General features: G+C 30.1%; 2 protein-coding genes and 2 long non-coding RNA genes across 4 annotated transcripts; all 4 read left to right on the forward strand.

The window, feature by feature from the left end:
• The first annotated feature begins 2,397 nt into the window (after positions 1-2,397).
• Positions 2,398-3,496, forward strand: LOC146952432 (uncharacterized). The gene is made up of 3 exons (XR_015006283.1): positions 2,398-2,536; positions 3,161-3,196; positions 3,303-3,496. It is a non-coding gene; the product is annotated as an uncharacterized LOC146952432 (long non-coding RNA).
• A 650-nt stretch (positions 3,497-4,146) lies between these two features.
• Positions 4,147-5,171, forward strand: LOC146952433 (uncharacterized). Its single transcript, XR_015006285.1, has 3 exons — positions 4,147-4,242; positions 4,853-4,961; positions 5,067-5,171. It is a non-coding gene; the product is annotated as an uncharacterized LOC146952433 (long non-coding RNA).
• Positions 5,172-12,784: 7,613 nt separating this feature from the next.
• LOC146952434 (putative WRKY transcription factor 40) lies at positions 12,785-15,542 on the forward strand. The gene is made up of 4 exons (XM_085701770.1): positions 12,785-13,451; positions 13,909-14,253; positions 14,419-14,535; positions 15,061-15,542. The coding sequence occupies exons 1-4, from the start codon at positions 13,389-13,391 to the stop codon at positions 15,388-15,390; spliced, it is 855 nt and encodes a 284-aa protein (XP_085557896.1). The 5' UTR covers positions 12,785-13,388; the 3' UTR covers positions 15,391-15,542.
• A 515-nt stretch (positions 15,543-16,057) lies between these two features.
• LOC146952435 (putative WRKY transcription factor 40) lies at positions 16,058-18,513 on the forward strand. Its single transcript, XM_085701784.1, has 4 exons — positions 16,058-16,216; positions 16,916-17,260; positions 17,391-17,507; positions 18,035-18,513. The coding sequence occupies exons 1-4, from the start codon at positions 16,154-16,156 to the stop codon at positions 18,362-18,364; spliced, it is 855 nt and encodes a 284-aa protein (XP_085557910.1). The 5' UTR covers positions 16,058-16,153; the 3' UTR covers positions 18,365-18,513.
• Positions 18,514-24,496: the final 5,983 nt, after the last annotated feature.

Here is a 24,496-nt window from a genome sequence, read left to right on the forward strand (position 1 = left end):
TCATTTTGTTAATTCATGATTTATTCGACAACTTATTTCATGTGTAGAGAGAATTTAAGAAAAATGCAATACTCTCCTTTTATATAAGTCAAAAGTTATGTGAAATATATAACCTATCGGCATTTAATTTGTGAATTGGAGTTTTATTCTAGTCATTTTATTTATCTATTTGTTTTCAACCAACTTGAAGTAAGAATGATAAAATAATTTTTATGAGCTTTTTTTAACAACAAAGATAATTTTATTCAATAAAAAATAGATACAAGTACAAGATGTACTACACCCAAAATAAGGGAATAAATACTAACGGTACTAATTTCACCACCTGTAAACATATAAAAAAAAAATCATCTAAATATGCATACAATCATGAGATTTATAACCACTCATAGAAAAGGCTTCCACTTTTGGTATTTTTCCAAAAAAAATAAAAATGAACTCATTTTGTACTCTCCATGTCAAATCAACATTAGTCCCTTAATATTTTTCACATGAAGAAACACAACACCAAATTTGGAAATGAAGGAAGACGTCCCTCCGGCAAACCATTTGGAAATCTTATACCAAATATCACTTCCAAAAGCACATGTAGCAAAAAGATTATCTTCCATTTCATGCTTCCCTCGACACCAAATACAATCCATTTCCTTGTATATAAATTACATGCTCAAGAAAAATCTAAATCATAGAATTACTTTATGCCATTATCAGTAAATACAAACGATGGTTAGTAAACATTTACTTGTTCTCCATTAATGGAGTAAAGGAACAAGTTTATCCTATATGATCTTAGTATGTATGAACAACAATGGAAGTAAGCAATTTTAAATTTAGTGCTCCCTGATAAAAATAAATAAAAAAATAAAAGTGCATTATGTTGTTTCCATCTATATATTTTTCAGAAAAGGCCTCATCATTTGGTCAAAAAAAAAAAAGGCCTCATCATTTGGTCAAAAAAAAAATGCTTCATCATTATTATTTCTTTATTCTCATTAATGGACATAATTATAATTCATGACCAATTTTAATTTTCCTAATGTTTTTTTTGTTGAAGGATTTTCTTAATGTTATTTTATTTCATATTTCTTTATTCTCATTAATGGACATAATTATAATTCATGACCAATTTTAATTTTCCTAATGTTTTTTTTGTTGAAGGATTTTCTTAATGTTTTTTTGTAAAAAAAAAAAAAAAAACCTTAATTTGGGGCTTACAACGTCTCTTTAATTTGTGTCAAAACCATATAATTAGTTTATGCAATATCCATTGTCAGCAAATGCAAACAATGGTTGGTATACATGTTCTTTAGTTGTTTGCTTAATTATTCTTTTTCCTGCAAACAACTCTTTAATCTTTTTCATTCATGATATTTTTATATGAATTTTTTTATTCATTATTTATCTAATGTGTCTTACAGGACTTGCTTATAGTTTACATTTTGATCATTTCTATTGCTTCATTCAACTCATGGATTGTAAATGGTGAGGATACCCTTAACGTGATTCAATATGGTGCCAAAGGCGATGGCAGAACCGATGATAGCAAAGTATATATACCCTTCAATATTTTTTCTTTCTAGCAAAGTTTTTTTTTTTTTTCATAAGTAAAATAGATTATGGAGAGTAGAACTCCGACCCCTTGTTTCCGTGAGCATGCTGTCAGGGAAAATGCATTTTTATATGTATTCACTTTATAAATAAATTCTAGCCATCTTTCAAAAAAAAAAAAAATTCTAGCCACTAGTGGCACAAGTTAACATGACCCTTTTTAGAATGACAAGGGCCACTGAAATTTAGAGTTGGACGCACAAAAAATGAATGCCCATTTGGCACCACCAACGTATTCCCATATCTACCACCACATAAGGCTTTGAATGCATCCACAAAAGCCTATTGAAAAATATTGTATATTGAGATTATAAACGCACAAAAAATAAGTGTACAATTTTTTTTTGAAAGAAAAATAAGAGTACAATTAACGGTCGGAGTTTTTTTTTTTCTTCAAATAATCTAGTGGCTAGAATTTATTTATAAAGTGAATACATATAAAAATGCATTTTCCCTGACAGCATGCTCACGGAAACAAGGGGTCGGAGGGGTCATGTTAACTTGTGCCCTTAGGGCACATGTTAAGCAACCTAAATAGAGCAAATGTTGCATTTGAAAACACAATATAACAACTTTTAAGAAGTTGAATGCACATCTTTTGATATATGTATTTCTATAATGAGTATCTTAACATGTGCCTTGGGGGCACAAGTTAACATTAGCTTTCGAAAAATATTAATATCAAGGTACACGAGTAAGAAGGCTTTCATATATATTTTTTTTTATCTCTTCCAATATACTAATTAATAACTTAATTATGTCAAATGTGTTATATATTTGCAGATTATGGGAAACATATTAGCACCTAAAAAAAGTGATTGGGGGAAGAGAGTGTTCACTATTTTGGATTCATTTCTCTAACATACAAGGATTGACACTTGATGGATCAGGAGTGATAAATGGTAACGGTGAAGATTGGTGGAGCAGGGTAATGTACATAAACATTTATACATATTTTGCACTAACAATAAAAATATAATATGTATTTTTTTGCGCCTAATTATCAAGTTAGAAGGTCCAGTTTCAAATTAAACTTGATATTTTAAAGGAGAATGTTAAATTATAAAATAAAATTAAATATCTATATATTTTTTTGATTGTGTGGATGCGGAATCCCTTGCCGCAAGAAATCTGAATTCAATAGTTTACTCTCAATTATTGGTTTGATGATGGAGGATTAAGACCTTATAGTATACTTATCTCTAGGTGTTGAGTTTGAATCCTCCGTATGTCAATTCTTGTGTTGTGCTAGACCATACATAATTTTGCTCCGACTTCAATTGAATTCATCCCTAATATACATCGAGATTAGTCTTCAGATTAATCGATCATTGAGTCAGATACGAGTTAAAAAAGAAAAACTTTCTCCACAGAAGAAGAAACAGAAACCGTTATTTACATTTTTCTTATTAATCACCTACTATGATTTAGCACACTATTGGTAAAAGAAATCAAATTATTTTGCAATCATTATTTGTAGCATTTGTGTTCTTGATGTTAATCGTTATCTGTAACATTATTCATCAAACAATACACTATTTTACACTTGCAGGTGAAAGGGACTGGAGGATGCCCTAGAATACCAACGGTTAGAAATTCTTACCATTGTGATGATTTATATAATAGAAATTCTCATCAAACAAATCACGAATTGAAATATATTTTTCTCAATAATTGCAATGTTTGATACGCAGGCTTTGCAGTTTGATAAATGTGATGGGCTTCAAATAACCGGACTCACTCATATCAATGGACCAGGACCACATATTGCGGTGACAGATAGTCAAGACGTGACTATCTCCCATATTCATATTAATTCACCAAAAGAAAGTCATAACACCGATGGAATTGATTTAACAAGAGCAATTCAGGTCAATGTTCATGACATTCCAATAAGAAGTGGTAAAAATATACTTATATTTTTTCCTTACACATCCATCATTAAGCTAGTCGCTAATATTAATGACTAGTGATTTAACGACATTTGTTAAATCGGTCACTAACTCATACTAACAATGATTAATGAACGATCTTAACATTTGATCGCTATATCGTCTAAAATAATTTGATCACTAAATCAATCACTAAGCAATTTTTAGTAGTGAAAAGAAAGTGTTGTTGTTAACATTTCTTATTTCTATATTGACCTGCCATTCCAATCTCAGTGTTACACCTAGGGGTGGCAAAACTGATCCATTCGATGTGTGTCTATATATATATATATATATATGGCTGTTAACTTAAAAATACTAAGGTGCAAGTTAACAAGCTGCACCTACTATTTATTTACCAAAACACCCATGTTTTTCTATTATAAACAAATATTATTTATGCTATTTACAAAAATATCATTTTAATTAAAATAAAGTTTGATAGAGACAAAATGGTGTTTTAGTAAAGTACAAGTAGGTGCAGCTTGTTAACTTGCACCTTAGTGTTTTTAGGTGGGTGCAAGTTAACAGCCCCCATATATATGGATAGTAATATATTAATTAAAATAGTTCGTTAATTTGTTAAGTCACTTACACATATAATTTCATCTTATACCATAGGTGATGATTGTATTGCTATCAAAGGTGGATCACAATTTGTCAACGTCAGCCAAGTTACATGTGGTCCTGGTCACGGCATTAGGTTTGTCAAAAATATATATGCCAAGTCATTTGTACCTATTAGAAAGGCCAAATATCTCCCTGGATCGTTTAAGTTTTACGTTTACTTCAGATAGGTTCTTTAAGTTTTTAAGGTTTCAGATGGGTCATTTAAGTTTCGAGTTTGTTTAGGTTAGGTTCTTTAAGTTTCTAAGGTTTCAGATAGGTCCTTTAAGTTTCGAGTTTGTTTCAGATAGGTCCTTTCTATCAAATCAACTTTGGCTTAACGGAGGTTTATAGAAAGGACTTATCTGAAACAAACTCGGAACTTAAAGGACCTATCTGAAACCTCAGAAACTTAAAGACCTATCCGAAACAAACTTCAAATTTAAAAGACCCATCTGAAATCTTAGAAACTTAAAGGATCTATCTGAAACAAACATGAAACTTAAAGGACGTGTGGAGGTATTTGGCCTATTAGAAACTTAGATTTAGATTTATGTTACATATACAGTTTAACATTACCAATTAGAATATGAGACTTTTTTGTAGGAATAAGAAAATGAGACATGAATCTAATTATTTTTACCATTAATTTTTGCGTTTTCACCTAGAATTTCTGTTTCATAATAAATGAATAATTTCTCATTCAGCGTAGGGAGTCTTGGAGGGCATGGTTCAGCAAAATTTGCAGAACATTTAAGTATCAAGAATTGCACATTCAATGGAGCTGATAGTGCCGTTAAAATCAAAACATGGCCGGTAATGATACAATTTTGAAATCAATAAAACTATATAATAATACATTATTCTATGTATTTTTGTGTTAAATTCAATTAACAAATATCCAAAATGTATTTTTTTAAGGGTGGAAAAGGATACGCCAAAAATATCATCTTCGAGGATATAATCATAAATCAAACAAATTACCCTGTATATATTGACCAGCATTATATGAAGACCCCAGAACAGGTTAACATAATTAATTTTTCTCTCACTTTGTGTTGATTAATTTGTTAAAAATTCTAACATACATTATTTTTGTTTTCATTTTTGTTGCAGCACCAAGCAGTGAAAATAAGTAACATCAAATTCAGTAATATCTATGGAACATGTATTGATGAAAATGCTATTGTATTGGATTGTGCTAAGATAGGGTGTTACGATATCACCCTTAATCAAATCAACATTACTGCAATTAATCGAAAGAAGTCAGCTTCTGTAAAGTGCAATAATGTTCATGGAATAGCCACTAATATCGTTTCACCTAAAGGGTTTTGTGTCAATCACTAAAGAGACTTTGTTTATCTCTACAAAACAAAATTAATTGTGGTTTTTTCTTTAGATGCAGAACCTTAGATGCTAAATCTTGATTAGGATTCAGTTTATTTAAAGCTAAGTTTGGTTAGTTGCAAATTACTTACTTTTTATCTCTATGTTTTTGGTTTATCTTTATCTTGTCTCTAGTGATGCTTATCTTTTGCAAAAAAAAAAAAAATTAAATAAAATTGCTTTGCTTTTTGCTCAATAAGTAAAAAAATGTCCACACACTATTCATTTGCACTTCCATGACTTTATTTGTACCAAATATATATACTAAAAATTTGTTTCAATGAGATAGTGGGTTTGTACAAAATCATCTGATGTAGATACAATCTATGTGATTCTCTACCTACAAATACTCTTCCTTTCTTCTATATTCTTAACTCATATTTATCTTCTTTCTTCCATTTTCTTTCTTACTTTTCTTTTGGGGGCAGTATGCTATTTTTTCACCTTTCATATGAAAAGTCAACAAAGACATCAATGTCAATATCTGAGATAATTATTTTAAATGTTACAGCGTTAATAGGTCTTTACCCTCTATAATGTAGGGCATTTTCAGTTTTTCTTCCTGTAAAATTTTTCTTTTGATTTACTCCCTTTAAAAAAAAATTGTTTTGATTTACCCCTTAATAGGCCAAACAAAAACGAAAATTTCTTGAAAAAAATAATAAAATTGGTTTTTGTTTGGCCTACTAGGGGGTAAATCAAAACAATTTTTTTTTACAAGGAGTAAATCAAAAAAAAAATTACAAAGGGAAAAACCAAAAATGTCCTATATTACAGAGGATAAAAACCTATTAACCCAATGTTATAGTACATATTTCACATCACGCGAATACCAAAAAAAAGACAAGGTTCCTATCATTTTTCACTTCATATAGTCATCTAAGGTAGTTGCACCCTTTCTACGTCATAAGTTCGATTATCTCAATGCCAATTTTAGTAGTTTAGTTCGACTTTAAAAAGAAAAGAAAGTGCAGCCCCTAAAAAAAAATGTAAGGTAGATGCATGTTTATTTTATTTTACACACACGTGGCAAGATAAACCACTTTCATAGTCAATATGTAAAATAACAAATGAAGCTGCCGACATTCCTTAAAAAGAAAAATTAAGCAGTCGACATGAGTGAAATAAATAAACTTTGCATTCATCAATTTCACATATAGGTCACGTGTGAAACATGCTACCTATAAACACATAATTCGTGAGAACTTATTCCTTTTATAGAAGTGTTAAAAAAATCCATTCACATTGCACATGCTTAATTAAAATTGATAATTTGTTTCCTTCACATTTATGGTTTTGCCTCAAAATTATTTCCTATTCATATTCAGAATTGAAACTATAATTATCACTTCTAAGGCCAAAAATTGCCAAAAAATCAAAAATAAAAAAATCTGGTTTCGAACCAAAATTGCAATAAGTATGATATTTTATGGACAAAGAAGTTTGATCTTAAAAATAGAGAGACTATTTTTTTAGAGCATGATAAATTAACAAAGGACCAAAAATATGCAATTAAGCAGGAAACAAAAGATTGTTTGTTTTCGTCATAAAATTCCAAAAGCAAAAAACAGATATTCTGTTTTAATTTTTATTTTTACGTTTATGGAGAGGTGCAGTTGAAATTTGTTTGAGATCTTTATTATTTTAAGAGAAATTGGGTTAAACATTGAGTATTTTTTTTATCAAAAGAGTCCAATGACAAAATTCACACACACATAACGATGAAAAGTGAAGAATTGAGGATTCAAATTTGTGTTTCAATGTATTTAAATGTTCATCTGGTCTTTTAATATTTGAATTATATGTTAAATACCGTTTATAGAATTTATTTTTAAAAACTTCATTTTAAGTAGCTCTTTTTATTTATTTATTTTTACAAATTATACTGAATGTTGAGTTCCACACTAAATTTAGGAACATTTCTGTTGTGTGCAAGTGTGAGTTATATGTCTTACATCGAATAGAAAAATGAAGGTTGAACACTTTATAAATGAGAAGACCCATAAACTCATTGTCTTAAATTTTTGGGTAAGAATGTATCGTCTCTCTCACTTATGTGGTTGTTCTACCTAGATGTGGGTGGATAGATTGGATGGATTTGGATCCATGGATCAAAAAAATTCATTAGTCCATGCAAATCCACTAAATATTGTTTTAAAAATCCATCAATCCAATTCATTAAATATAAAATCCATCTGATCCATCCATTGGTAGGTTATTAACGGATGGATGTACATCCGATCCATAAATTAAAGTGTATTATTTGTTTGAAGGAGTGTCTTATTTATTTAAGTGTATTTTTTAATGAATTCAATCCAAATATATGCAACCCAAAACTTTTTAAGCAGTTCGGTCCAAGAAATTTGTTGTTCACATATATTGTTTGGCTGAAATACACCAGTAAAATACCGAAATACCCCTTCGGCAGTTAACTGCCGCGAAAATTAACCGGATGCAATTAATTAACCGGATGCAATTAACGGCAGTTAATTGCTGCCGGTTAATTCCCGCGGCAGTTAACTGCCGAAGGGGTATTTCGGTATTTTACTGGTGTGTTTCAGCCAAACGCTATGTGTGAACAGCAAATTTCTCAGTCAAAATATATCAAGGCCCAACACTGTTTTTTTAGCCCATTAATTCTTTTGACAAAAGCACTTAATAATTCAGAAATATTAAATAATAATAATATTAATTAAATAGTTAAAAATCTTATGTTGGTGAGTGGTGGCAGATGGTGGTCAACCGGCTACCACCGGCGTTGACCATGGTGGCTCGCTGGCGCACGGTGGCGACCCGGGATTTTCCGATGACTGTCGGCGGAGCTTCGATGATTCGCAGTGGTCGGCGGTGGAACTTCAGCGTTGACCAGTAGTCTTATGTTTGTAAGAAATAGGCAACAAGATTTGGTGAAAAAAAATTAATAATAATAAGTAGGAAACAAGAACAACAAAAGTATTATTTTGTTCAAGATGTTGACATGTTATTGTAAATAAGATTCAATCTGCACCTTCAGCCCATGTAGCTTTACTTTTGGTAGATTGTTCATTAGCAACTTATATATTTTTAGAATAGCAACTCGTAAGAGAAGTTATAAAAGAAACAATACAGCGTAAAATAATGAAACATGGTGCCTGATTAAGAATTTTGGCCAAGTTTGCTTATGTCTCTGACTATAAAAACAATATTATTCCATCTTATTATTAGTGAATGAATTAGGGTTTACAGTTTTACAACTCATGTATAAATATTCTGATCCAAAAGGCAACTATATAAAAAGGCAACTATATACTACACACAAACCTGATAAAATATACACACATGCAAGACAAATATATGCAGTGGTTGAGGTTCGATCTCCAGACACCTCAATTCTCCACATTTAAAATGTGTGAGTTCAAGCCACTAGACTACTTGACAAAAAAAATTATACACACACGCTAGTGCGGTAAAAAGAGCGGACAAACGGACAAGGTAGTGTCGGTCTATTCACTAGTAATTAATAGTGATGAGACTCACTTAGTGATATGATCCACCATCTACATTTTTACATTTCTCGCCAAATGACATTCTCTAGGGTTAAGATCATCTCCATTTAGTATTCTCTTCATTTCTTCTATTTTGAGAGATAAATAAACAATTAAGTTTTAAAAAAATATAAATAATGAATAATGATGAGACTCACTTAGTGATATGACCCACCATCTATTTTTTTGCATCCATCTCTCATCAAATGACATTCTCTATTTATTTTAAGCAAATGTACATGATCCTTTCCGATCACGACCTCTATGGTAGACAAATAAAAAGTTGCATATCAGCCACAAAAATTAGTTTTAAGTTTAGATTATATTTGAGGATTTAATTGTTCTTTGTACTAAAAGTTGTTCTCTTTAACGAACCAAATTGAGTCTCAACTCTCAAAAATTTGACCTAGAACCGCAAGACGCCAATGAATCTTCACAAGAGAAATGCTAGCAACACTCTCTTTCCAACACTCTCTCTAACAATCACTTTCTTATTGGTTTAAATCAAAGCGTGTCCCAGACTTTGAAAATGGATCTCACTTAAGAGAAAGACTTGTGTGGACCATGACCACACAATTGGGTTTGGTCACACACATAATTTTTTCTTTCTTTCTTTACTTTTTCCATTTTCTCTCTCTTCTCTCTTTTCTCTCTTCTCTCCCATTTCTTTGGTTGTGACCACACAATGGGGTTTGGTCCCTGGTCCACACAAGTATTTTCCCTCACTTAAAGTGGTGGGACACGCATAGATTTCATCTAATGAGAGGGAGAGTGTTAGAGAAAGTGTTGAAAAGAGGGTGTCCTCGGCATTTCTCTCTTCACAAATGCAAATATGTATATGTCAGGTTTGGTGACATCACGCCTTACGATCGAGATTCAAAAAGTAAAAGAAAAGAGAATTATAGTTGCCATGACTTGACTTTTCCTTGATTTAAAAGACTTTCGTTGGGTCAAGGTAAATTTTATTTATACAAATTAAAATCTCCAATGATTTTTCCTTACACAACAAGAAAAATTAAGTATTGTTGGTTCTAATTTCCTTAATATAAATTTAATTTTTTTTAATACATTATTATAAATTTAATTGATGACTTCATTTATATAGTTTAGATATATAAAGTATGAAATACATTTTAAAAGATTGTGATATATACACACACCCTTTGGTTGGTTTGCATTAATAAAAGAAGTTCTAAAAATCTAAAAATGAGGTAAGTAAAGTTTGACAAAACATTATTCATCCGAAATTCAGATTCTAGTTTTTCTCTTGAATAATTAATTCTTAATTTAGGTTCGTTGACTATTGATTTCATTCACTTTATTAAAAAAAATGGATTATGCTAATTTATCGAGTCTTTTATTTCTTTAGTAGAAAAGTAATTTGGCTAATTTTCTTTCATGAAATAGAATAGTTAATGAGCTTCACTAAAGAAATAATCATTCGGAAGAATTCAAATTTAAATTCTTAGTGAAATAATATTTGGTCAGGTTATACTTATTTTATGGCCGAACTCTGGATTGCAATGACCCCTTTCTCTTGAGAACCGCATGGTTAACACCGAAAAAGAAAAAGTCTTATACTACCAAAATCTTTTATGTTGATGTGTTATTTCGGATCAATATCTTCTCTAGTTCTTGGAAAATTCAAGTAATGTGTGAGTGTTGTTGTAGACTCAAAATTTTAGTAAAAATTGCTAAATCTTTTAAGGGTTTTACCGTACATTGTGATCCATGCAGATGATATCCAAGGCTGCGGTTATGGTCCTGCATAAATCCAGAAATGATTTTTGTGAGTTGTACTCCAAAACCATTAGATGTACTTAATGGTTTCCAGCACCCTACATAAAATTATAGTATGTTGTACTCCGAAACCATTTTACTGTGGAAATGGTTTCTGTGAGTTGTACTCCAAAACCATTTCTGTATTTATGCAGGGTGCATAAGGATTTCCTTATGCACCATAACCGCACCCGATATCCAATCACATAAAAAAAATGTTATAGTAAATTAAGAGAGATAGACTCATTTAATATTATTTTACAATAATATTTTAATAAATAAAAAATACATATTAAAAGAGGGAGTACAAAGAGTAAATAATATTCTTATATTTAAATGAGATTATTTCTCCTGGGCCTATATTAGAATTATATTAGTTTTTTTTTCAAAAAATAAAACGTCAAAAGTCTATATAAATGATCAAGAAGTTGTAAAGAATACTTAAATGACTAAGGAGGAGAACAAGGTTAAAGTATAGTAGAGTAGAACATATATCCATGCTTTTTTCAGTGGCATGCTGGAAATTGGAATAAGTTACAACAGCACACATACTCCAACCAGCAAGAAGTCAATAATATATTGAAAAGTTTGGTGTTACTAAATAAAATATTGTTTTTGGAAAGAACTAGTTATCCTTCATTAAATATTTCATATTCAACGAAATTTCATGCGCACATGAGTATATGTACAAGACCGTTATTTAATTTCAAATTTTATTTGAATAGAAGTTCAAAATAAACTTCATTAAAAATTAAAAGAGATAATTTTACTGAGAAGATGCAAAAAGACGAAACAAGACAAGAAATTGGTTTGGATAAATTCAACTTTTCAAAATTGGGAAAATATTGTATCATGTGGAAAAATAATGAAGAAATTAAAGAACGTAATAAAGGTGACAATTTTTATCTATACCGATATATGACAATTTTTTATTGTTTAATTTTGTCCTCCATTTTTAGGTGTATTCAATTTTTTTTTTATATAGAAAATTTAGAGTCGTAAACAACAAGTATTTCTCTACTACACTCTAAAAAAAAATCTCTACTACCACGTACCCGGATTGGACACGAAATGAAAACGAAATCCAGACTACACACTATGACGACAAAACAATAGTGGTTGACTAATATTGGAGCTATATGTGCAACTTAAATAGTAAACGTGACTTGATGGTCGTTGAAATTCTATTATAATATTTATTTTATTTTTTGGACTGAACATGCAAGTAGCATCACCACATGTTTAAGAGACTCTACAATCATTTATGCTACTAAATTGGTAATAATAAAATGGAAAATGCTAATTAGGGTTCAGAGGGTACTGGTTAAAGAAGCAAATGTAGTATATATAGTATTGAAAATGTCTTTTTTCAATTTAAAACTTATTTTTTCAATCTTCTTAACTAGTGTCTCTGGACACCTGTTACTTTACTAAAAAAATAAAAATTAGTGAGGAAAATTTAGTGAGGGAAAACTTGAAATCTCTCTCTAATTCCGTCACTAAATTTTGCGACCAAGGAATTTGCGAGAGATTTCATTTTTTCCGTCACTAATTTCCCTCCCTAATTTTACTTTTTCTAGTAGTCAGACCTTAATAATATAGTATACTCTTTCCATCTTCAAATAATAATCGTTTAAGATTTGTGTACGATTTTTAAAAAAATGATTAGTTGTTTTGATTTTAATGATAAAAGTAGATCATTTACTAATCTTATTAAGTGTAATTAGTGGAGAAGTTAAGTTTGATGAAATTGAATAAATAAGTTTATAATAGTAGAAAAAAATAATAAATGTTGTATTGGTATTCTAAAGTGATAATTATTTTAAGACGGAGAAAAAATGCTAAAAAGATAATTATTTAAAAAGAAGAAGTATATGGTAATGTGTAACGTTTTATTTTTCCAAAATTAAATTTTCCAAAAGTTTATGTATCTTTTGATAAAACAATTTTTTTAATTTTTTACATATAATCTTAAACTTATGAATAAAAATATATAACGACAAAGGGAAAGGGAAATACCAACAACAATTTGATATATTTTTTTCAATAACACTTTGTTTCTATAGATTTCCTCTACCTGAAGTATATTGTTTGAAGACATTAACAGAAATTAAATGTAAATATATATTTTAACCAAGATTTAAGACATGCATATTGGTATTTGTCTTGGCGTAGTGTGGAGAAAATGGATGTCCTGGATTCGGACTTGCTCTTCAACATATCAATATCTTTATAGTCTTTTGGAGTACTGTTAACATACCATTTTTTTTTTTGGTAGAAATACTATTAACATAAATTTTAAATAATGAATACAAATGAAATAAGGAACTATATTTAATTCCTATGCTTATTTTTTTCTCCTACGCGCCTAATATACGCCATGCAAATGACGAAACAAGATGACGACATATTTGAGTAGGTTGTTATTTCACTCTCATTTCCTTCAATTTTCCTTTAGAATCAAAGTCTTCTTCCACCTTTCACACCTATATATTTATATATATCCACGAACTTTAACCTCTACCATTTTAATTTCTTTCAGCAGCAAATAACAATGGAATCAACATGCGTGGATACTTCACTCAATCTTAACGTTAGTGCTTCTTCTATACTCAAGGTTCGTATACATATACAGTTAAAGAGTTAAATTTTCATATTTTTAAACATCAAAATCAATCACGCGTGACTTTAAAAATAGTTATCATAAAAGTCAAGCGTTTTTAACAATTTGATGGTAATAACCCACTTAGGTTGGCCTAATGGTATTAGCTTGGGACCTAAATACGACATTGTGTATTATATATATCTACAAAAATTGAATTAACGATGAAAATTTATTAATGAAAGATTTAAAATCTACCCTTTATTATATCCCTAAGTATTGTATATTAATTTCACTAAAAATGGTAATTCAATAATGTTGAAATTGGATACTAATTTCATTCTAATTATTTTTATTTTTGTTGATAATTTAACTGTTTTTACTAGTAGTATTTGCATATATATGTAATAAATTTTAGTTATTTCATGTGTCCCTAAATTTCTTAGAATGACGTTGAAAATTTTATGTGCAGGACGAAGTTTTGGTTGAAGAGTTACATCGTCTCAGTTCTGAGAACAAGAGGCTAAATGAAACATTGACCAACATGTGTGAGAACTATGAGACTATGCAAAAGCAATTGAATCAATTGATGAATCAAAATTTTGAACACCAAACACAACAATCAAGAAAGAGAAAAGCTGAGAGTGAAAGTTGCATCAATATGTTTGATACTGTTAGAGGCATTAATATTATCAATAATAATGAGTGCAGCACTGTTACTGATGAAGAATCATTAATCAAAAGGCCATGTACGGATATTTCCTCACCTAAGGCTTATAAGGTTCTTGTGAAGACAGAAGCATCTAGTAATAGCTTAGTAAGTTAATTTCTTTATTATTTTGATGTATAAATTTAATTTTTCTAGCAACTTCAATAGTGCGTGTTTAGTTGTGTCTATATTACAGTTAATGAAGTAAAATTGTGGAGCTTAATCACAAGTACTAACCTTGATTAATTTTGAATTTGTATTTGTGGTATAAAGTATGTGATGGATGGATATCAATGGAGGAAATATGGTCAAAAGGTTACTAGAGACAACCCCTCTCCTAGAGCTTACTTTAGGTGCTCCTATGCTCCAAGCTGCCCAGTTAAAAAGAAGGTAATAGTTCAAAATTCTATTGGCAAACAATATTTTTGTCTACACCAAACATGTGTATTCTTAAAATGATGTGAAGTGTCCACATACTTCACCGATTAGTAATCTCTATCGAAAAATTTGACAAGAACTTTTAGTGGGTTTTTCTTACCAACCACATTTTTTTCATATAAAGATTCGAATATGAGACTTTTTTAAGAGATTTAAGTTCAGTTCCACTCAGACCAATATATTGATGAGACAGAATTTTAGGGTTTCTTCTAAGTTTTAAAATCATCTTATTTATCACTTTATTTTTTCTTTTCAAAGATTTGTACAAGAAAAAAATGAAAGTAATGTACAAGTATTTAAAAATAAGAAACAAAAGTAAAAATAGAGGACAATTTTACAATCAAAGTGAAAACAAGAAATAAAATAGAAAACATTTTCTTAAAGTAAACAAATGCTAAAATTTTGTCATTCATGATTTTGATTCAAGAATCACCCAAACAAAATCAAATTTTGATCTCTTATGTCATTATTAATTAGGTGCAAAAAAGTGTAGAAGACCCTACTATACTAGTTGCAACATATGAAGGAGAGCACAACCATGGTCATGAGAAAGCTGAAATATCAATGATATCAAGCCAAAGTGAAGAAGCTCCTTTAGGTTCAGTGCATGTTACTTCACCTCAACAAATTATTCAAAGAACATGTCCAACCATGAAGCTTGATAATGTTCCAAAATCATCTATCCAGCAATTTTTGGTTCAACAAATGGCTACTTCTTTGACAAATGATCCTAATTTCACTACAGCACTTGCCACTGCTATTTCTGGAAGAATTTTGGACCATACTTCTAATAAGGCCAAGTGGTGAAATTTCCATGTATAATGTTGTGCATTGAGCATAAATTATGTTCTTTTGTTTGATTCTTGTGAGAGACTTCAATGTGTCAACATCTAGTAATTAGATGTATATAAAAAATTAAAATTAAAAAAGAAATAGCAAGTTGAAATTTTGTTATTCTAGTTGGTGTTGCACCCTTTTAATTTTTTGTTTAAAATAAAGTTTTGCGACCATTTTATAACTGCAAATTTAAAAATAAAGTTTTGCAACACTGCAAATTTAATATGGATTCAGTACAATCACTACACAAGTTTTGAAGACCTTGGGTCATCACAATACGAACCTTACACATAAGTGATTCCATTAATTATTTTTTTGAGGGAAGAAGTGATCCCATTAATTAGAAGTTAAATATAAAATAGAGGGACAATAATGTGACATCCCATTTTCTTAAACTCTAGTTGTGTTTAATTTGATGATATCAACCTAACCATTGAAAGATCTATATTATTTTTTTGGTACAATGAAAGAACTGTATTTAATTCCTATGTTTAATTTTTCTCCTACGCGCCTTATACACGCCCTAGCAAATGACGTAACCAAAGATGACGACATATTGAGGAGTTTGTTATTGCATTCCCATTTCCTCCAACTTTCCTTCCCCTCATAAGAATACAATCAAAGTCTTCCACCTAATTTCCTTTAAAAAAAATTCTTCCACCTAATTTCACTACTATATATCTCCACGAACTTTGGCTTCTACTATTTTAATTCCTTTCAGCAGCAAATTGCAATGGAATCAACTTGTGTGGATACTTCACTTAACCTTAACGTTAATGTTCCTTTTATACTCAAGGTTCGTATACAACTAACTATACATATAATTAAAGAGTTTAATTTTCATGTATGATCAGGGTAAAAAAATTACACCGTCAATTCATCACTCACGTTCATGTGTATATAACTTAAGAAAGTAGTTAACAAGGTTGGTCTTAAGATTTTTTTTTGTGCTTTGAACGAATCTATAAAGTTTTGTCATTTTAATTACTTGAATGCTTTTTTCTTCTTGTTTTTTTGTTGTAAAATATTAATTCATAATCAAGGTTCTATAAAAATATTTTTTTTAATAGACTTAATCAAAGCAAGTTAAGAAAAATATATTTATATACTACTAACTATTTAGTAAACATAATTTTAGTGTCCCAAAAAAATTTGTGCCCTAAGTTTCCGCCCCTCCTGCCCAACCTCAAGGCCATCCATAGTAGTTAAGATTGATTGATAATGTAAAAAATATATTTATACTAATGATGTATGAATTAAATCTTATAGTTAATTACTGACTTAAGTCATACACTATATATACACCTAAAAAGGTTGAATTAGCGATGAAAAATTAGTAATGAAAATTTGATAATTCATTTTTTATTCTATATATAAGTGTTACAATATATACTAATTTCATTAAAATTGGATACTAATTTCATTATGTAATATTGTTTTGTTATTCTATATATGTCCCTGAATTTCTAAGTGACATTGGAAATTTTGTGAACAGGACGAAGTTTTGGTTGAAGAGTTACATCGTCTCAGTTCTGAGAACAAGAGGCTAAATGAAACATTGACTAACATGTGTGAGAACTGTGAGGCTATGCAAAAGCAATTGAATCAATTGATGAATCAAAATTTTGAAAATCAAACACAACAATCAAAGAAAAGAAAAGCTGAGAGTGAAAGTTGCATCAATATGTTTGGTAATGTTAGAGGCATTAATATTATCAATAATAATGAGTGCAGCACTGTTACTGATGAAGAATCATTAATCAAAAGGCCATGTAGGGATATGTCTTCACCTAAGGCTTATAAGGTTCTTGTGAAGACAGAAGCATCTAGTAATAGCTTAGTAAGTTAATTTCTTTATTATTTTGATGTATAAATTTAATTTTTCCAGCAACTTCAATAATGTGTGTTTAGTTTTGTTAATCACAAGTACTAACCTTGATTAATTTTAAATTTTTATTTGTGGTATAAAGTATGTGATGGATGGATATCAATGGAGGAAATATGGTCAGAAGGTTACTAGAGATAACCCCTCTCCTAGAGCTTACTTTAGGTGCTCCTATGCTCCAAGCTGCCCAGTTAAAAAGAAGGTAATAATTCAAAATTTTATTAGCAAACAATATTTTTGCTTACACCAAACATGTGTATTCTTAACATGATCTTGATGCGAAGTGTCCGCCTACTTCACCTATTAGTAATCTCTATCGAAAAATTTGACAAGAACTTTCGGTGGGTTTTTCCTACCAATCACATGTTTTCATATAAAGACTCGAATATGTAACTTTTTTAAGAGATTTAAGTTCAGTTCCACTCAGACCAATATATTGATGAGAAAGAATTTTAGGGTTTCTTCTAAGTTTTAAAATTATCTTAATTTTCCCTTTATTTTTTCTTTTCAACGATTTGTACAAGAAAAAATGAAAGTAATGTACAAATATTTAAAAATAAGAAACAAAAGTAAAAATAGAGAATATTTTTACAATTAAAGTGAAAACAATAAATAAAATAGAGAACATTTTCTTAAAGTAAACAAATGCTAAGATTTTGGCATTCATGATTTTGATTCAAGAATCCCAAATAAGATCAAGTTTTGATCTCTTATGTCATTATTAATTAGGTGCAAAAAAGTGTAGAAGACCCTACTATACTAGTTGCAACATATGAAGGAGAGCACAACCATGGTCATGAGAAATCTGAAATATCAATGATATCAAGCCAAAGTGAAGAAGCTCCTTTAGGTTCAGTTCATGTTACTTCACCTCAGCAAATTATTCAAAGAACATGTCCAACCATGAAGCTTGATAATGTTCCTAAATCATCTATCAAGCAATTTTTGGTTCAACAAATGGCTACTTCTTTAACAAATGATCCTAATTTCACTACAGCACTTGCCACTGCTATTTCTGGAAGAATTTTGGACCATACTTCTAATAAGGCCAAATGGTGAAATTTCCATGTATAATGTTGTGCATATATGGAGCATAAATTATGTTATTTTGTTTGATTCTTGTGAGAGACTTCAATGTGTCAACATCTAGTAATTAGATGTATATAAAAAATTAAAATAAAGTTTAATTATTTTATGTTTAAAATAAAGTTTTGCAACCATTTTTTAACTGCAAATTTAAAAATAAAGTTTTGCAACCATTTTTCACTGCAAATTTAATATGGATTCAGTACAATCACTCCACAACTGACTACTTTGAAGACCTTGGGTCATCACAATACGAACCTTACACAGAAGTGATCCCATTAATTATTTTTTTTGAGGGAAGAAGTGATCCCATTAATTAGAAGTTTAATTAATATAAAATAGAGGGACAATAATGCGACATCCAATTTTCTTAAACTCTAATTGTGTTTGATTTGTGATTGATCTATGATGATTAGAAAAAGTTTTATAGATTTTGCATTACACGCTGAAGCGTCTATTTAGCAACATCAATAGAGCACAAAACAACCAAGATGATCTATGAAGTATATAATGACCCACCCAGCTAATAGGAGTGTTTTTCAATTAGGTTATGGTCTAGTGAGAGTGTGCTTAGTCGACACCTCTCTTATACTATTTTTTTTTAAGAAGCAACCTCTCTTATATTATATAAAGGAAAATGTTAACGAGTGTCCTCTCGATCATTAGTTTGTTCATCATCAATCTTCATTTTATCCATATGGCATCATAGGATCTCTCAATTTGAGTGCACTCCTTTCGCATCAATGACTTCTCATCAACAACGCTATGAAAAGTTAACATTTTGGCTTCCCTAAATTCAATTCTTTTGTGTTCAAGTTAGGTATGATAAACATCTACCACGCTCCAACTTGTGGAAGTATATTGAAAGACATGGAATTAGAGAATGAAAAATATGAAAAAGCTTCTTCCATTGAGATTACTTGTGCAGGAAGTAATTAGTTTAACCAATATAATCGTCTCATAACTACTTTTTCAGTTAGGCTATGGTCCAGTGAGAGTGTGCTTAGTCGGCACCTTTCTCTCAGTCATTATCTTTTTCATCACCAACCTTCATTTTCTTCATTAAAAAAAAAAAAAAACTTCGAATAATCATTGTATTTTTTTTGCAATCTCCTATATTACTGATAATTATTTTTAAGCATGTTATTGTTTTAAAAGATAAAATAATGTCTTTTAACCGATTCGAAAAAATGAAACTTGTGGGAGTACTTAATTTATATGCTTAAGTCGCATCTTGTAGTTCTTCGACTATTTCCAAGAGAATGTTGTGCAATGATCAAATGGATGTCCTCTATTACTAGTTTCAAGGTTCAAAATTTTCGGATTATACAATTGTTAGCCTGTATTTTTCAAAGTTTTCGACAGGAAAAGAAAGATATGAAACTGCAGGATTTTCTAAGTCCAGAGAGAAAGCAGGTAGATTTCGACTGGAGAAGCCTTAGATGCAGTTTTCGGCTGTAGAAGCCTTAGATGTAGTTTACGACTTGAGAAGCCTTAGATGCAAGTTTGAAGGTTCAGATACATGGAAAGCATGTTGAATTGTTGAAGGAACGTAGTTTCTAGTCGTTGGTCTTTGCAGTTATTTTTCTTATGTATAAATAATAGTTTTCATATGAAAAACAGGTCATAAATCATTATCAAAAGTTCTTACACTCAAAGTACCAGCGTCTACTAAAACGAGTCACATAATGTATGTACAGTGATCTTGTGAACCATCTTCATTTTATGCAATGCAATTTACTTTCTTTTAAGCTTCTTTAGTTTTAAAACTTTAAGTTGTTTACTTGTTTCATGTTTCTGATTTCTGTCGAAAGACATATATCTTCATCGTAAAAAACAGTTTTCATCTTGTTCATAAATAAATTCATGAATATAATGAACATTCATACATTTTCTGGAAAAATATTGCACAACATGTTCTAGGATTTCTGGTTTGATCATGTTTGTAATAATCAAAACTAGTCTTATTGTTTACAAAAAAAAGTAACACCTCGGTTTTTTCGCTAGGATTATTTATTTATTTGCTATATTTGTTTAATTGCTTATTTGATGTGTTTGATTTGAGGTTTAGTGGATTTTTAGGCAATATGGGTATTTTGGTCATTTGAGGAGTAAGGGAATTTTGGTAGTTTTAGAGTGAGCAGTATTTTAATTATTTGGGCGTATAAGAGTATTTAGCGAAGTTATTAGTAACTTGGGGTAATTAATAGAATAGTGGTGTATGAGTGACAATGGGGGTTTTAGTGAAGCAATTGTGTAGTAATATTTTATGAGTGATAGAAAGTTACTAAGTCCATCAGTGAGTGTGACTAAGCCCAAGAGTATATAAGTGAAGTAGTCTTTATGAAAATTAGATCAAGAGTTCATTTGTCACAATTGAGAGAAAAAAGACAAAGTTGGGAGAAGAGAGGAAATAGAGGGAAAGAAGAATCACAAGAGAAAGGAAGATCTAACTTGGAGAACTTAAGAGGGAGAGTAGATTGAAAATTAAAGTTAGCTTTTAGAAGGTTAAGGTAAGAGGGAAAGTTTATCTTCACCATTTAGATATTACAAGTGATTGCTTAGTTATGAGTCATGTTTGTTTGTGGTGAATTTATGAAATTGATGATTATTTAAGTTGATTTTCGTGCTCTAACTAAGTTGTTAATTTTGGGTATATGAAAAGTGGTAGAAACTTGTTGTTGCATGAAATACATGGTTTGATTATGTTAAGTTGATAACTGTGTTTTTAGCTTAACTTGATGAAAATTGTGATGTTGTTGAATGTTGAATTCATGATGTATGTGCTTGATAAATGATTGGGTATGTGTGGGTATTGTTTGTATGAATTTTTAAGAGATAATCTCATGGTTTAAAAGTGATTATGTGATGTTCTTGACTTTTGGAAAATTGGGTGAAGAGTCATGAATTTAAACATGAAATATGTGTTTGATGTGTTTTAAATGCTCATTTAAATTGTATTAACTATGAGTAATGTTCATACAACGATTTTGGGATGATTGGGATCAAAAATTGGATTTTTGGGAGGGTTCCCGAGAGGCAAACCCAGTTTTTGGTTTCCTAGGAACAGAGGGCTCGCTAGGCAACCCTGTGGCTCGCCATGGCGAGTTGTGCAGAACAACACTTGTTATTTTGTGCGTTTCGGTCCTTCGGGGATGTTTCTGGACATCCCTGAGTACTCCTTATGTGATGTTTTGATGTTGTTTTGATGAATTAACGTTTTGTAACCATGCTTGCTTGAAATGGAATGAATTTTTGGGTTTTGAGACAAACTTGGATTAAGAACTTGAACATAAACATGAGTTAAAATGAAGTGATGTTTTATCAAATGAAATGATTACGTTATGCTTGAACTACTGTGATAATGAACATAGAAGAAGTATGTATGGATGACAATGATGTATATGATTGTGAAATTTGGTTTTGATGAAATATGTAAAATAGACGAACTTTGGTGAATTGTTGAATTAAGACATGATAGCTAGCAAATGATTTTATACTCATGGTAATAGGATGAATAATGAATGAATTAGTTATTGATATGTGTGATACCTTGATTTTATAGGTGAAAATGATTATTCTTCTATTCTACCATAATTGCTAAATAATAAGATGTTGTTTCCGTGTTGTGATAAATGAATATTTGATGATGATAGGTAGAGGTGATGACTGATGATGATTGATAATTATTGACGATGAATATATATATATATATATATATATATAAACTGATGATGTTGTTTAGTGATGATGAATATAAATATGTATAAAGTGTTGATGAATGTTCATGAGTGTCGATGATGGATGTTATTGTATGGTTATATGCATTTGTAAAGTCATATATTCATGCATACATGGTCAAGTCCAAGTGTTGATTGGATCAATCGGTAATAGACCTTTGACATCTAAAATGGTATCACATGCATGTAGAGTCTTGTCTAGAACAATGTATGCATATGAATCTATGTGGAAGGTTATGTATTTGAGATATGTGATCATATGATAAGATGTGTACATGATTACGTGAATGTTTAGTAATATTTGTGCACTTGTGATGATGAGAATGAATTGTGAATTATGGGAATATTAGTGATATTTGTGTACTTGTGGTGTTGGTGTTGAATTGTGAATATTATGAATCAATAAGATGATGATGTGTATACTTAATATACTTTTGGTTTATGATTTTTGGGAATTGTTGCATCTAATTGATATATTAAATGTGGTTATATGTGAACATAGTATTATTAGGAAAATGAATATATGTTGATGTGAAATCCTAATATGCTATGTTTGAATTCGTAATTTCATAATGTTGAATATAAACTTACCCTTCAGTGGTTGTTTGGTTGACCGCCTCGCCATTGTAAAAAGGTGAAGACGTGTAGGTTGAGGACGCTTGAGACAATGTGAGTATCAAAGTTTAGCTTGAGGCTTCCTCATTTTCTTTGCTTTTGGAGTCTAGTCTAAGCTCTGTTCAGAACCTTTTTGGGAGTTGCTTTATTTGATGTATTATGAGATTGAATTATGATGTTGAGATAAAGAGATTAATTTTGAAGATGTTGTTTATTCCATTGCGAAACTTTGATGAAAAATGTAATATGCATGATTTGAGCTTTAATGATGTAGCACCTTGATCATAATATAAATTAATTGTTGTATTTGTATTAAATATTACTTGTGGGGTTCAAGCGTGTTACAAAAGACACCGGTAAACAACAATCCAAAAGTATTTGATAGTTTCCCCGCTTTTTTAAAAGTGGATATTTTGAATATACATTCCAAACTATTCAAAAAAAAAAATATATCAGATTATACTATCTGAAAGTGGTTTCGCCATATTCTTGTCAAGGATGGCTCTCAGTCACGTTGATCCTTCAGTTGTTAACATTTTTCGGATTTTAGAATTCAAAGTTATTTCGGATTCTAAAATCCGGACAAAAGGTAATTTTGGAAAGAAAAAATAGGGCGTACGAGAATAACATAGGGTTGAAAAGGTAAAAGCCTAAAACTTTACACATTTCACATTCAAAATTGCTCTCCCGCATAATTTAAAGACTATTATATCCTTAACTGCAGTCAATTGTCACAGCATCCTAGTATATGCAGACATACAACATTTATTATGTTAAACCACTACACAAATCGGTATGTTTTAATGTATAACCATAATTTTAAAAGTTGTATAAAAAATTCACCAACATTCCTTAAATATAACCAACATCATTATATAATCATTCATAATTCAATAACATTACAAGAATTCGACATTACATTAACAATACACAAATATTTGAAATTCAACAAAAGTGCAATATTATTAATTTTTTACAAAATATTACACAACCATTCATATAATATTGATAATAATAATAATAATAATAATAATAATTAAAGTCCATAAATTAACACAAAATCTCTACTGTCAATTTGGATAGTCGCGGTTGAAACAAACACGAAGATATAACTTTTTTTTTTAAATCATTGACCTAAACATGGATGTTACATCACCATCATCACGAATAACCTGAGGATAATAAACAATTTTCCTCATATCTACATATGGTACCTGTACAAATACATGAAATGTAGTATGCTTATTATTTATTATGTTGTGTCTTCAACTCATCAAACTTATCGGTGATGAAACAGACATGAGCTTCAACTTTCTCATCTTCAGACATGATTCACTTGACAAAAGTAGTTGGAATAACAAATATCAAAATAAAACGAAATGAAAGTGAAGTAAATTTTTGATCAAACAAAGACATATAAGAATCATATCACAAGTTGTACTTCACAAATACCAATTCAACATCAAAAGTGTCACGTTGTTCGGCTTGATTTAAAATTAAACCAGTACCAGAAGTTGATTTGACTGAAGGTCTTCTTATGATCTAGTTAAAAAGATTAGGTATGTTAGTTTAACCACAAATAAACAACTAGATTAGCTACATTTTAATTTCACCAACACAGACAAATATGAAAATGTGACGAATTTTATAGAAAATATGTACTGCAGTCCATATTTCAGCATATTTGTCGAAGAGCAACTCTGTATCTCGAAGTGTAAGAGAGGCCACCCAATTCAATGTGGTTACCAAA

The sequence above is a fragment of the Medicago sativa genome, chromosome 1 (genome assembly GCF_051527215.1).
Source record: "Medicago sativa cultivar Bolivia chromosome 1, Bolivia_mono, whole genome shotgun sequence".
In the NCBI taxonomy this organism is placed as follows: Eukaryota; Viridiplantae; Streptophyta; class Magnoliopsida; order Fabales; family Fabaceae; genus Medicago; species Medicago sativa.

Excerpts from the sequence above, each read along its gene's own strand:
- LOC146952435 (XM_085701784.1), top strand. The coding sequence starts at position 16,154 with ATGGAATCAACTTGTGTGGATACTTCACTTAACCTTAACGTTAATGTT. Across the intron at positions 16,217-16,915 it reads ATGTTCCTTTTATACTCAAG|GACGAAGTTTTGGTTGAAGA; the intron begins GTTCGTATACAA and ends TTTTGTGAACAG. Across the intron at positions 17,261-17,390 it reads AAGCATCTAGTAATAGCTTA|TATGTGATGGATGGATATCA; the intron begins GTAAGTTAATTT and ends TGTGGTATAAAG.
- LOC146952434 (XM_085701770.1), top strand. The coding sequence starts at position 13,389 with ATGGAATCAACATGCGTGGATACTTCACTCAATCTTAACGTTAGTGCT. Across the intron at positions 13,452-13,908 it reads GTGCTTCTTCTATACTCAAG|GACGAAGTTTTGGTTGAAGA; the intron begins GTTCGTATACAT and ends TTTTATGTGCAG. Across the intron at positions 14,254-14,418 it reads AAGCATCTAGTAATAGCTTA|TATGTGATGGATGGATATCA; the intron begins GTAAGTTAATTT and ends TGTGGTATAAAG.